The sequence below is a fragment of the Fimicolochytrium jonesii genome (assembly GCF_025526975.1).
Source record: "Fimicolochytrium jonesii strain JEL569 chromosome Unknown EV422scaffold_27, whole genome shotgun sequence".
Taxonomy (NCBI): Eukaryota; Fungi; Chytridiomycota; class Chytridiomycetes; order Spizellomycetales; family Powellomycetaceae; genus Fimicolochytrium; species Fimicolochytrium jonesii.
Window position 1 is genome coordinate 1 of NW_026515694.1, and position 14,613 is coordinate 14,613.

Sequence of the window (14,613 nt, forward strand, 5' to 3'; positions counted from 1 at the left end):
CCGCACGGATTGCCAATCCGAGAGTCTTCAATTAGAGAATATGATATGGGGCCAACTTTTCAATTAGGACGCCAACTACGGATCGGCACTATAAGAATCCCAATTTGCACAAGTCCTATAACGTATATATAGCATATATGTCCCCTTTATATCAACCCCCCCCCCCTAGTGGCACCCCTGCCGCCCCCCGTACCCGCACCACCGCCCATATGACCCATCACTTGCCCTTGCACACCTAGTCCTCCCCGACTTGCCTAGGTGCGCAACACCCCTCGCCACTACATCCCTCAGAGTCAAAAATTCGAACTGTAGAACACACCCAAAAGCCAAAAAACTCGAAAATTTCTAAGTCCCTAGGGTTCCAGGCAACCCAATAATAAAACCCAACCCAGGGGGTCTTGTAACCCTAACCCTAACCCTAACCCTAACCCTAACCCTAACCCTAACCCTAACCCTAACCCTAACCCTAACCCTAACCCTAACCCTAACCCTAACCCTAACCCTAACCCTAACCCTAACGGATGACATAGGGCATGCAAATGGACATGCACTGCATGCTTTTTCCATGATTTGCTGGTTGACAAACACCCTGTCATATCCATGTATTGCAATGCAAAAAGGCATTTGCCATCCTCCACCAACAGGAGGAGCAATGGAAGAAAAGAAAGTATTTGGGCCTTAAAAGGATTTAAACATGGAGCAAATTGAGAGCAAACCAAAATGAGTCATTCGCCGCCAACTAGAGAACACCCCCATATTGCCTGGAAACAAAAAGTACCAGGAGTTGATGAATACTAGAGTAGATGAAGGTTCCTAGATGTTTTTGGGGATGTTTTCCGAGACATATTCCACTTTAAGCGAAATCCATCCACTCAGAGTTTCAGAAAATGCATTTTGGCAATATTTTCATAGTAAAAAATCGGAAAAACAGATTTTCCCGGGGCATTGAGTGGAAAACATGCCCCAAAATTTGAAGCACATTACAGTAAGATGCCCCTGAACATTGCTAGCAACTTTGTTTGACACTTTTTGGATGGCCAAAAATAACCCATAACCGGGAACAGTCCTGTAACCCTAACCCTAACCCTAACCCTAACCCTAACCCTAACCCTAACCCTAACCCTAACCCTAACCCTAACCCTAACCCTAACCCTAACCCTAACCCTAACCCTAACCCTAACCCTAACCCTAACCCTAACCCTAACCCTAACCCTAACCCTACCCTAACCCTAACCCTAACCCTAACCCTAACCCCTAACCCTAACCCTAACCCTAACCCTAACCCTAACCCTAACCCTAACCCTAACCCTAACCCTAACCCTAGGGTTAACCCTAACCCTAAAAAGGATTAGTGGAAAAAAAAAGTCAGGAAAAAAACAAGGATTAGTGAAAAAAAAAAGTCGAGAAAAAAAAGGATTAGTGAAAAAAAAAAAAGGAAGAAAAAAAAAGTTAGGAAAAAAAAAGGGGAGGGTTGCAGAAAAAAACTGAAGAACAGCTCCAGGTTGCCTTTGGCCAGACTTTTATAAAAGGAGAGGGCTGTTCAGATTCCCTCCCTCCAAAAGCACGCACCACCACCACGTTTCAGCACCTACGCCAATACCAACACCAATACCATCACCAACACCAGGGCCAACACCATGCCTTTCACCGCATTCACCAACAACACCCTTTCGCCGTCAAGCCTTACCTCATCCTTGTCGAACACCAGCCTTGAGGTCGAAATCTCCCAGACCTCATCCAGCATCGGCAGTTTGGATGTGGAGTTGTCCATTTCTGGTTCAAACGGCTCCAACTTTCATCATCATAGTGATGAGGGGCGTGAGGATATCAAGTTGCCAACTTCTCGCTCAAGCTCTTCAGATGAGGAACACCATCACTCTCCTGCCCCTCAGGATGAGCAGTTTGGGGTCTTTCGCAGTACTGGCTACTTTGATGTGGACTGGATGGCCTTTACGCTCCCTACCACAAAGCTGACCACCCTCTTTGGTGCCTTCACCTTGGTTGAACTGTTTGGAGTGATGCAGCATATCAAGGACAGTGAAGCTTTCGCCGGTTGGATGCGGATCGCTAGCAGACCTTGTATCATTAGCATTCCATTCAATCCAGAGTCAAAGGCAAGGATTCTTGAGTTACTTCACAATGAACATTCGATCATCGTGAGGGAAAGCACGGATCACTCACGATTGATTGCTGGGCGGCAAAATCTGTTGATGTCTGGATTCCAGGACATCATTGGTGCTGTGTCACCCTCTGTACGCATTGTGCAGTATGGAATGAAGCAACGCATTCGGACTTTGCCAGCTTATTCCTTTGATCAGGAAGTGAGCAACCATCCCAATGCTGCACTGAACACATGGGACATTGGTCAGACGTTGAACACTCATGGGGTCATTCCTTTGGTTCGCTACAATGGACGTGGAGTTGGCGCCACCTTTCCCATGCTCACCATCCTTGGTGAGGGATTTGGGTCCACCCGCTTTGACATTGCGGGTCACGCCAATGTTCGGGTTACTTGCTACCCAAAGCTTGTTCATGCGCTCAAAGCCTACTCTTCGACTTTGTCTTCGCGAATGCCCCAAACCAAGTCCAGCCTTGGTGATCGCAGTGAGACACTGAGAGGTTTACGTCAATGGCTCAACAGTCACCCGCTCCACATTACTGGCATGCGAGTTGAAGTGCGAGTTCAGTGCGCCAGGTTGGAATCAGCGGAACAGATGGTTTTGAATCTCCATTTGGACCAGATCGAGACCATTTTCCAGCACATGGGCGCAAACTCCTTGAAGCTTGTGCCGGTGGAAGAGTACTACAGTCTCATCAATGGCATCATGGACGCTGCCACCAGAGTTCTATTCAGAGGAGATCGCAATAGACAGACTACTGTGACAGACTGTCAGCGCTTCCGAGATGTTCTCAACTTCTTTTGGTTTCAATCCCGGATGGTTCAAAGGCATTGCACCCGTCATTGATCCTGCTCGTGCTTGGTGGGGTCATGGGGATGGGGAAGTGCCTGATGCTGCTCCCATTGGCAATATCCGTGAACTCTTCCATCAGCATCGTGATCAGCTTCAATGTCCCAACTGTGGAGGCTCAGCTTTTCATAGCATTGGCGGTCAGCATCGTTTCCGTCTCCGCTGCGCCAGGTACCCTGAGTGCCGTACGACTTTTGGACAGAACCAAGTCCGTGACATGCTTGCGGAAGTCCTTTAGTACTGTTGAATGTCGTTGATAACTTTACACCAAAACCCTTTTCTGAATGTGCGCTTTTCCAATGTACTCTAAATCAATAAATGCAATACTACTTTCCACCATTTTAAATGTTCCATGACAGAGACAGTTTGGCTGAATTTAATAAGTGATCTGGGAAATCTCTAACCCCAACCCTCTCACTCTGCGTACCCTGCAAGCAAGCCCAGGTCACGTGCTCTAACCTGCATGGACAAACTGTAGAACACTGCTTTAACCGGAAAATGTTCAACAGTTTTGGTAAATACATTCCGCAAGGGTCCTACAAACAGTCTACGATGCACAGCGGAATCACAAAATAGTTTACTGGAGAACACAGCCAAACCCCTTTGCCTGCACATACGTACTCGTGTCTTTTGTTAGGAGGATCTTGGGGGTCACTACTTGAGAATTGAAAAGGGGCCCTGTTCTTCAGCCAAAAGCAAGGTTACACAAGATTTGCTACCACATCAGCTATGCAAACCATAGGCTACAATCAACTTTCATTAAGTGCCCTACACTGGATAGTCAGCCAGATGTTGAGATATCACCACATTTTCCAACTTTTTACCCCCCGTCGCGTGAAAATTTCGTTTTTCTAAGTTTCTGAAGCCGTTTCCGCACGGATTGCCAATCCGAGAGTACTTCAATTAGAGAATATGATATGGGGCCAACTTTTCAATTAGGACGCCAACTCCGGATCGGCACTATAAGAATCCCAATTTGCACAAGTCCTATAACGTATATATAACATATATGTCCCCTTTATATCAACCCCCCCCCCCCTATTGGCACCCCTGCTGCCGCCCCGTACCCGCACCACCGCCCATATGACCCATCACTTGCCCTTGCACACCTAGTCCTCCCCGACTTGCTTAGGTGCCCAACACCCCCCGCAACTACATCCCTCAGAGTCAAAAATTCGAACTGTAGAACACACCCAAAAGCCAGAAAACCCGAAAATTTCTAAGTCCCTAGGGTTCCAGGCAACCCAATAATAAAACCCAACCCAGGGGGTCTTGTAACCCTAACCCTGTCCCAGGGGGTCTTGTAACCCTAACCCTAACCCTAACCCTAAAAAGTAAGAAGCTCTTCGCAGCGGCCGCTCAACTGACAGCTTTATATATGGGCTGCCAGTGGGGCTTGCGTGGCTTCAGTGAGGCTTGGCGCCTTATGTAATGTATCACCGGGAGCTCGGGTGGCCAGCCCGGGTCTCGGATCAAGTAGAAGTAAAGAGATATTATACGAAATACAGGTGAAGATGAGATATCCCCGACAGTCTACATAGTTTTTCGTTTTTCCATTTGCAATTTTGGGGCTGATACAGTCTTATCGCTAATCTTTTCTCGGGGTTTTCTGCAACGTTCGGCGTATACGGCCACTGGAAATTGGTTTTCTTGTTTTGCAGGTGATTTCTTCAGCGTTTTGGGCATTGTGGGAGCTTCTGGTTGGTTAATAGTCGGGTCGGGGGTGCTTTCATGTGTGGGATCCTCTCCTACGCCTACATCTTTCGCATGTCAGTCGTATCCGAGGACAAAACGTCGTTGTGAAGCAAGGTTTCCGTAAAGGTAGTTGTATTTGGTAATTCTCGGAGTGTCGGGAACGCAAGTGTGTCGATTTATTGTCGGAAGTTTTGACGGTATTTTGACGTTGTCATATAAAGATGATTTCATTCGCTCGTTGAAGATTCTAGACGTACAATTGGCGGCGGTATATTATCGACTTCATGCGCAGTTTGAAGCGCACTACTACAACGGTGACACTGTTAGATGGATGCCGAAAGCTTCGTGAGGCCGTTGAATGCCTGTACCTGTAGGTGCCTTGGAATTGTGTCGCTCGCAATTTCAAGATCCTGGCTGGCTGGCTGGCTGATAGCCGGCTGGGCTGGTGAGGGGGCTGATGAGGGGGCCCTGAATGAGCTGTTCTTGGCCAATCTTTTGGCCACCCACTGTACAGTCACCTTGCAAAACTCTGTACACCCCCTCTAATTGAAATCAATATTGGTTACTCACGTGAATTTGGCGTCGCGGCAGTCGCTGATTTATTTCAGGGGGGGGTACAGAGTTTTGCGAGGTGACTGTCCGTTCCTCGTCCAGGGCACAATGAGTGCACTTGTTGGCACTATTTGAGGCTATATATATCGAAGACTAAGACAGAAGCCTTCTTTGCCCCACGCCTCAGGGCAACCAACGTTTCCATATCCTTCTCACCCCGCCCAACACTGTCCCTCCTCCCACCGAACCCAATCTTGATTCCACATTATCCCCCTCACTCTCCTCCAGCAGCACCACCCAACAAACCCCAATAGCTTCTCAAAGAAACCAGCGACTCCACATCCGATTTCCGCAACTCGGCCTCCGACGAACCAGGCAAGCCATTCAGCCCCCAATTCACCATGAGCCGCGCATCTTCTCGTTCATCTGGAAACAGGGTACTGAACTGAACTGAACCTCTTGTCGTTTCGGCTGTCCTCTCTGACATTGTACTGTTTCTTTACATGCAAGTCGTCTGTCTTTCCAAGACACGTCAAGGCCCGCGATGGGAATAACTGCCTGATTACCGGGGAGTCTGTGGGCATTGATGCCGCCCATATTTTTCCTGTAGAATACGCAGGAACCGTACGTGTCGCCTTTCCATGAAGGGTAATATCAGACTGCAACTCTATAATCACTTTGCTCTCATAGGCCACCGCTGCGAAGGGGTTCGCTCTCTCCATCCAGGGGCATGACGATGTGCGGAACGGGCTGACCTTAGACAAACAATGGCATACGCTATTCGACGCAAATATGTGGTGTCTGAGGTATGATGCGGAGGTATGTAACAAAAGGAAGAAAACTATCATACTATACAGCCTGCCCCTCTCCATACTAAATTTGACATACCTGCTAGGGTTGGCCGTTCGTCCACGTCCTCATACCAGATACACGATTAATGCCGTTTAACGGCCAACGACTCCGGCTAGATGCTGGCGACAGGAGTAACTGGCCGGCCCGGGACGTAGTCGAATGGCGTGCACGTATAGCCGATGCCTTCTCCTCCGCATGGACGGGTCTACCTAGACCAAGTCCAAGGTGGTGGGATGGATACGATCCATCAAGCGGTGCCGGCGGCGGCGAGGCTGAGTTCGGACAAGGTGGTGATGGGGCCAGGGATGTGGGTGCGCATGGCGGTCCGGGGTTTCGACGTAATGTGGGTTTGGGAAGAGGGAGCGGGGGTGGGGCGGGGCCGATGGAGGAAGACATTGATATCGCGGGGGAGGGGGGATATGACAACGACGACATCGACACACCAGGAGAACACGAGGAGGCTTGTATCGACACATTGGTCGGTGGCACATTCCTGCACAAAGGTGGGGAAATCTTCGGCGCAACCATACCCAACTACTATGCCCCGCAAGGAGGCACAAGCCCAAGAGCCATCACCCGACCCTGAGATGAACTGCGTCTTAGGAGACGCGCGCAACAAGTGACCGGTCTTGAGATCGCCGACCATCTCGACGGCCTGACTGGCGGCGGCGGAAGCGAGAGCTCCAGCCATCAAGTTCTGCATCAGAGCACTCTCGACCAAAGGCGATTCCGTCATTCCCTTGGCACGGGTAATACCACCGTACACAATTTGGGCGGTCTTGGCAATGACACCGGTGGGGTTGATGTCGGTAGTACCGGAAGCTTGAATTCCAATGAAGGCGAAAATGAAAGCGAGAATAACAGCGAGGATTCCTTCACCGACGCCCACACCGAACATAGTGGATCCGACAATGACCGTCATAATGATGGAAGCGAGAAGACCACCGACCCACATCCACGCCTGGGGTTGTTCGTCGGGGCCTGCAGGGTCTTCCTCAGCGTCCTCGTCGATGGAGCGTGAGGAAGTTGAGGATCGGCGAAGAAGCTGAAAGTAAAGACCTTTGAAGCCAGCAACCATAGTGCGCCAGTTCCAGAACCTGCAGAAAACAGTTGAGTTGTTTGATCGCGGTCTCTTGAACTCAGAGTCTCGCAGAGGAGCGAGTATCAACTTACAATTCGGTGAAGGGAGCGGCAACCATGATCATGATACCAGGCCAGAGCAACCAGTAACGAGCAGTCGCACCGGTGGGGCTGGCAGCGTCGGCCGGTTAACGTTACTCCGGCTCCGTTACTTCGAGGATGTGACCCGTAGGCCGGTTATGCAACAGACTGGCGACTGTTGATAACCGTAGGGACACTAACATAGGAGAGGTTCCGGATCTCGTGGGCCATCAACATCAACGTCTGGTAGATACCTGGTGGCATGCAACCACATAGTGACCCGGACACTACTTTGCGGGTAACAAGTAGGGTGGAGCATTTCCTGACAACTCCTTCTTCTCCTGCACCAAGTATCTAACTAGCTCCTCCCCCTTCTTTGGCCTGATATCATCCCTTGCCCACCTAAATAAAGCAGCGCGTTGTGTGGGAGAAAGGATGGAAAAGATCTCGTGGGAAAATTGGAGGGATGATTCTGCATATTTGCGGCGGATTGCCCTGTAGGGTATTCTATATACAGTGCTACTATAATATGATCTAGTTCATTTCGAATGGGGTGGTAAAAATATGCCGCATCATAAACCCCGAGAGTCTTCTTCACACATCCGGCCTGCACACATTTTCTGGCGAAGCCTCAGCACCGTCCTCCAGCCTTTCGATATTTACTACAGGAGATGCATCGGGTAGCTGCCGCCCGGACGCAGTCCATTTAGCCGGCGGCGGTTGTATAGCACTGCTCGCTAAAGGTCGCAAATTTCTCCTGCTGACGGGGCCCGCAGGAGTGGATGCGTCCCGCGCGCATGCGAGATCTTTAAACGAGAAGGAAACTCCAGGCGGGTTCGCAGCAGGCCCGTTTGGATTGAGAGCCCGGTTGACGATAAAGTGCTGGCGGAGCTCTAAAAATCATCGGAAGGACTTGTCAGATACTGCCACACTCGGCTTGCGGGGAAGGCGATGCAATCGTACCTGATTCTCCATGAGAAACCAGTGCAGTCGTCATGAGGATGGAACTCATATAGATCTGGACCAAATACCGTTCTCTAGTGCCGAAGAACGCCCCAAACGCAATCGCAGACTCCACGGCGGAGAAAGTCATTGCATAAGGCCCTCGCAGCCCCGTAAGCGTCCCTCTTGACAGGATGAAGTTGACATGCAGCAAAAGCACGCTGGTGACGGAAGCTCCAAGCGCAGCGAGATCCCCACCTTCTGCACGATGATTGATCCACCGCCTCCACGCGTTGACCACCATCCACGCCAATCCAAGCTCCAAGCTCCCACCGAGCAAGATACAGCTGATCTGCTCCCGTTTCGGATGCTTGGGCCCAAACGCGGCCAACTGTTTGACCCCGGCCGCTAAAATGCACCCGACCGGTACCGTCACACAGAGATGGAGGAACCATACCGTGACCGTACGCGTTAGATAATACTCCCCACAGGCCGCGATCACGCTAGAGACAGCGGTGGATAAGAAGAGAAACTGCTGTTGTCGCTGGGAAACATCTGAGCTGAACGTGATGTACTTGACTTCCCACTCGGCCGCTGGAAATCTTTGCGCGTAGAAATGCAATATGATCCGTTTGGTGCTCAACAACCCAGCTCGGACGGTCTCCTGTATCCACTTCCACCTCGTTGGAGAGTCTTCTTGTTCGTTGCTCCGCCCGTGATTGCTCCTCCCAGCCCGAAAAGTGTCCACGACAAAGATATACCTCCAACGAGAACCCTCAAAGAGGGACCCCTGAGCGCCATCTTCGAAATCTTCGTCTGGTGCCAGGTTCTTCCCACCCTCCCCTTCCTTCAAATTTTCACCATCCTCCACAATGTGAGCACCGCTTTGCTTGCGTAACATTTCCGTTCGAAGGACTGCGACTCGTTTCGCTTGCGCGGCGTTGCCAGTGCCCAGCTTCTCCAGAATTTTCCTTTGCTTGTTCTGATATAGGAGCGCAAAGTCCTCTTTCTCCTGTATTGCGCGCCTGTGGAGAAAATAATTCTTTAGCATGACGCAGAGTAGCAGTCCCTTTCCATAAAACGGACTCACCTGCGATCGTCATTCAGCAACGTAACAATCACCGTAAAAATCAGCTGCACTGCCACCTGATACCCGCCGCCCACAAAGTCGTCTGTATGCCATGCCGCCGTCAGAAGCGTCCGTACGCCCAATATATACACCACTACCACCACCGCCTTATGGATCCACTCGCAATTCACCGCCCGCAGAATGATCCACGTAACGGCGGCTTCCCCGGGCCCAGCCAGCGGCTTCAGCCGCGGGTTGGATTGGTAGGCGATGAAGGGAACGTGGATGAAGTAGGTGCTAAACGTTATAAAGAGGAAGAGGGAGACGGCGCTGAGACGGGAGACCCATGGGGGTTTCAGGAGGATGGCGACGAGGAAAGCTAAGGCGCCGGTTAAGTAGTTTATCTGCATATATGAAAGTGACAAAGCAGTTAGGAATGCGTTGGGTCCTGCGCGGCCGACGGTAGCAGTTCTTAATGGGGGCGTCTGCGGAGAAGTACTTACCACATACGGGCCATGGACGATAAAAGCTTTATCCCTCAGCGGCAGGTTCGGGTTAAATTCCGCCGATGCTCGCTGCCAAAACACCGCTAGCATAACCCCCCCAACGGTGTAATTGACCAGGTTGCGCCGCCGCCGCTGGCTTGCTACGTGGTGCTCATATCTGGCCCCCGTGGATTTGGAGAAGGAAAATACCGCCGTTAGATTCGCCCCACTTCTATTGAAGCCCCCCTTTGCGATTGGGAGCAGCCCACGCGGCGTACCTCCCCTCCATCTCGGCGTCCCGGAATCGAGCCGTCCATCGCGACAGGGAATATGTAGCCGTCGCCGCGTTTTCCATATCAGTACAGCAAACGCCGTTTCCCGACGGCGGTCGTTGTCCAGGGATACTCGGAACCGAAAACGCTCGTTATTCGAAATGTCCTTGAACTCTTTACGGACTTTCCCTCTAAGCCACATATCATGCGATTGACTTTTAGGCGCACCTCCTGGCTCAGAAGCCGGATCCCAAGAATAGGCACATCTATTTGCCTTCATCCCGCAAATCAAACATTTGTGCTTAATCCAAGTTGGCTTTTCAGGTACCGATGCCCGGAACCCATAGTCGGGAATTCCAACCTGTTAAAATCCTGTCAAAACGTCGGTCGTTAAACCCTGATGAAAGTGCGTCCCCAACGGAAGTAAAACATACACATATGAGCCCTTTCTGTGCGCAGATAAAGCCTACTTCCGCCCCCCTTCCCTTTTTCTCTGATTCACACTGTGTCTAGGCTTCTCTATTCAATGGGATATCATACCGAGATACCACCAATCTACGCCAAAATTGCCATTCTACATAAAAGTTTCTCTACCATAACAGTGCCAGGACCGCCACCCCGCACACCAGCTTTGCTGCCGCTGTCCCACAATCAAAAAGCACGTTTGCTTTGGCTGAGGACAAGTAACTAAGCCTTCCTGCGGTGGTATCCCCCTGGTCTACCGAGCGGGGGATACCTGATGCGGTGCAACCACTAGACAAGACTAGTGCATCCACTAGTCGGACATCCGAAAAACCGGAACGACGGTTTTTCTGTTGTATTCTGGGATAACGGCGCAGGTATTCCGTTGTTATTATCAACTTAGAGTATCTACTCGTTCCTTCACCATGCCAGGAAGATCTAGTGGAATAGGTAACGTCCTGGTATGGCCCCCCAACGTTAGGGTTTCAGCTTAGAGTTTCAGCCACAGCTTCCTTTTTATAGTTGCCGTACCCCTTTTCTTCTCTGCAGATAGAGAGCTGGTTGTGTGTGCGCAGACCGTCCGTTCGAATGTCTATAAAACGAGTGGTGTGTGTGAAGGGGAATAAAGTAACGAGTTCCACAACAACCCCACGTCCTTTACACGCGTGTAAAGGACAATCCTCACTCTACTCTTCCTCACTCTACTCTTCCTCACTCTACTCTTCCTCACTCTTCGCACACCTCACGCTCTTGATTGCACCTCATCATGGCCCCCAATTACATACCAAACCTCCTTCCCAACCCCCTTCCTTCCCAACGCAATTGTGGGCAGTAAGCATCCCCGTTTTCACCTTCAACCGCTACCAGGTAACAACCGCAATTCCTCACCGCTCTCCGCAATCATTACCACAGCACTGACGCGAGTTCTTTGACACACAGCTATCACAGCAATCAACTGCAACACCTCTCTCGACTGACTTAAGGCACAGCACAGTCATCATGTCATCACACCAAGCGCTCCAGGGGTACCTGTGGTGTGGCATATTTACTGGAGCAACCACACCACGGCGGAAGAGGAGGAAGGTTGCTCCGGTTACCCCGCGGTTGCCCATATGTCTGCCAACTGTACAGACGCCATTGCAGCCCCCGCGATTCGAGTTCCCACCGTCTGTCCAACGCCACTTGCCCCAAGCAATTGCAGACATGGTTAGCGAGAGTTCCGGCAAGAGTTCCGGCAATGAAGACGGGCAGCAGCAGCAGCAACAGCAGCGAGGGCTTTCACCCGTGGACAGGGGTCTGCAGCGCCAGCGCCCGTTGAACCTCCCCGCTCCCATCCCGTTCCTTTTTCCCAGCACACCGGGTGGACCCCTGGTGTATGAACCCCCGCCACCACCACCCGCTCAACGACCCCGCTCGCAAACACACGCCAGCACCAAGGTTTCGCTTCACCGAATCATCCATAATCAAGCTCAAAGGGAGCAAAGGGAGCGCCTGACAACGTTCATCGGCAATGTTCACGTCCTTGCGCGCCACACAACCTTCTTTCTCAAGTACTACCTTGGTGAGTTTTTGAGGTACACTGTATATTTCCCATAATATTTCCCATAAACCAATGTCCTGACTACTACGTCTGCCCACCACAGCTGATCATCCTCTGCACGATTTCCCGGACATCACGGATAAGCACATCAGCATGATATTTGAGCTGCTAAACAATCCAGGCTACAACGGCAATCCGGTCATCACGCAAGAGTTGCGTCCATGGGTTCAAGACTACTGTAATGTTCACGGATTCGCCCCCATCCGCATGCAATATTGCCAACAGACTGCAGCGTACACAGCTACGAGCATCTTCACAAACCTCAAAGTCAACGTACAAGAGCATTTCATTCAAATGCTTCTGCGCTATGTCAATGAAAGGCTTGGTTTGAAGCAAGTCGTACTGCATCTCCGTAGAGCTGGAGTCAACCGAGCGCAGCGGCGACACTATTATCAGCGTGTCCGTCAGTTTAAAAAGTATGTGACGTTTGAAGAGTTTCCAACCGAAGAAGAGTTTGCGCCCCTCACACGACTTGAGCGGACCGTCCTCGACGAGTTATGGGCTCTGTTTCCTCCCCAGGATGAACCGCTTGCGTACAGCCTTGCGGTGGATGCAATGCCATATTTAGGTGAGTTAGTATATTTCCCCCCCCCCCCCCCCCCCGGCTTCCTCTTTTGTCTAATCATGCTCCGTACCTGCCTCATCACAAGTGCCTACTGTGAGCTCTCATGTCTCTATGAGCGCTGTGGAATGCGGCTGTTTTCAGCGATCCCGCTACGCAAATCTCGAATCCAGTCATCTGTTAGGATCGACACAAAGGTCCTAGCCACTCATATCCTGGGCTTGAGCCACCATCGCATGGGGAAACTCACCGATCAACGCAAGCGGGAGCTGTGGGGGCAGTTTCTCAATGTGAATGTAAGTTAAGTCTGTATCCTTCTGCGCTTATTTCACTCACCTCACCTCGCTGAATGACGGATTGCAGGACAAGGTCTTCAAGGATCGAAAGAAGCTTGGTCTCAAATTTGATGGCTCAATCAGCACAAACGAGTATTCCGCTACCATCCACTTCAAGAAGCCAGGGCTCAAGTACGGCCATCGCGCCGGGAAGCGCAGCAAAGCCCAAATGCAGGAAGAAGTCAAGCAGCTGTATTTTGAGCACCACATCGCCGAACTACGGGAGGCTCCAAACATCGTCTGCATTGATCCGGGCAAGCGTGACCTCTTGTTCTGTCGAGACATCAAGAAGGAGCGGCCATTTCGGTACGTTTCAGTTGATTACTACTGCCCTGCTGTCCCTCCTCCCCCCCCCCCCCGTCTCCGCCCGCCAGCCACCACGCACCTCACCCGCCAGCCCCCCGTCTCCGCCCGCCAGCCCCCCGTCTCCGCTACCCCCCCCCCCCCGTCTCCGCCCGCCAGCCCCTTGTCTCCGCCCCCCAGCCCCCCGTCTCCGCCCACCATCCCCCCGTCTCCGCTGCCGCTCCCACCGCCCCTATCCCCACCATCCCCATTGCGGCGACATTCCGTTGCAGCGTTCTCACAATGCACCACCCCATACCAGATACACATCCAATCAACGGGCGGTCGAGACAAAGTCGCGGTACTTTCAAAGAGACATGAGAGAGCGAAAGATCAATGTTGGCATCGCCGAGATGGAATCACATATTCCGTCGCACAAGAGCATGAAGATCGAGGCGTTCTCAGCGTTCATTGTGGATCACATACATGCAGGTATGATGTATTATGCATTGTCTTCAAATTCCATAATACATGGGCTGACATCCATATCCCAGATCCCGCCCTGGATGAGTTTTACCGGGATGAGATTCACGTCGCTCGCAGATTCAAGGCTCTCTCACTGCGGCAAAAGTCTGAGAGCAAGCTCATTAAGAACATGCGACGCCGGTATGGAAAGCATTTTTCGGTTGTCTTGGGTGATTGGAGCGATGCTGGGAAAACAATGCGCTTTCAGGAGTCATCAAAGACCAAGGGGTGAGTGACCATGATTGGTGGTATCTACTATGTATTCTATTATGCTAACTCATCATGGAAATTAGATTCCGCACACTCTTTGCGAGAAACAGCATTCCATGCTACTTGCTAGATGAGTATCGAACGTCCTCCGTGTGCCCAGACTGCCACGGGCGTGTGAAGAAAAACATCCGACGGCGGCTGTCATCTCGGCCATGGCAAGCTAGAAAGGGAAGAATGGAATACGTCCATGGATTGGTGGGTTGCCCCAACCCCGAATGTATCAACCAAGACTGGACGCCATTTGAGATTGCTGGAAGACGACCACTACGGATGAAAGTGCACAATCGGGACGTCCTAAGCACCAAGAATTTCCTCTCGATTGTGCGTTCGGTGGTGTTTGGCAATGGCCGCAGACCAGACGCATTCTCCTGTAACCGTAGGTAGTCTAGATTTCACCCCATACCATTTTCCGTGGTGGTTATCTGCCATCCACATCATTGTACCTCTGCCTGAGGCGTCGCCGATGAAGGCAACTTGTACACTTGACAGGATTGAACGCGCTGCATTTTGCGGAGGGCATTGCCGAAATTGGCTATTCGCTCACCGTTTTGTCATCGGCCTTGGCAAGCTAGCTCTTTTC

The 14,613-nt window shown here is 51.3% G+C and overlaps 3 protein-coding genes across 3 annotated transcripts; 1 reads left to right on the forward strand and 2 right to left on the reverse strand.

The window, feature by feature from the left end:
• Positions 1-5,256: 5,256 nt before the first annotated feature.
• Positions 5,257-6,433, reverse strand: EV422DRAFT_540850 (uncharacterized protein). The gene is made up of 2 exons (XM_053071164.1): positions 5,727-6,433; positions 5,257-5,653 (listed from the first exon to the last, which is right to left on the reverse strand). Exons 1-2 carry the CDS (start codon positions 6,086-6,088, stop codon positions 5,491-5,493), a joined length of 525 nt encoding a protein of 174 aa, XP_052922462.1. The 5' UTR covers positions 6,089-6,433; the 3' UTR covers positions 5,257-5,490.
• On the reverse strand, positions 6,316-10,321 carry EV422DRAFT_580601 (OPT oligopeptide transporter protein-domain-containing protein; the record flags this gene model as incomplete). The annotated part of the gene is made up of 10 exons (XM_053073343.1): positions 10,004-10,321; positions 9,744-9,903; positions 9,262-9,644; positions 8,193-9,196; positions 7,828-8,122; positions 7,521-7,631; positions 7,431-7,483; positions 7,347-7,404; positions 7,242-7,319; positions 6,316-7,165 (listed from the first exon to the last, which is right to left on the reverse strand). Exons 1-10 carry the CDS (start codon positions 10,078-10,080, stop codon positions 6,316-6,318), a joined length of 3,069 nt encoding a protein of 1,022 aa, XP_052922463.1. The 5' UTR covers positions 10,081-10,321.
• Positions 10,322-13,043: 2,722 nt separating this feature from the next.
• EV422DRAFT_590373 (uncharacterized protein) lies at positions 13,044-14,514 on the forward strand. The gene is made up of 4 exons (XM_053073523.1): positions 13,044-13,262; positions 13,561-13,730; positions 13,793-13,991; positions 14,057-14,514. Exons 1-4 carry the CDS (start codon positions 13,126-13,128, stop codon positions 14,415-14,417), a joined length of 867 nt encoding a protein of 288 aa, XP_052922464.1. The 5' UTR covers positions 13,044-13,125; the 3' UTR covers positions 14,418-14,514.
• Positions 14,515-14,613: the final 99 nt, after the last annotated feature.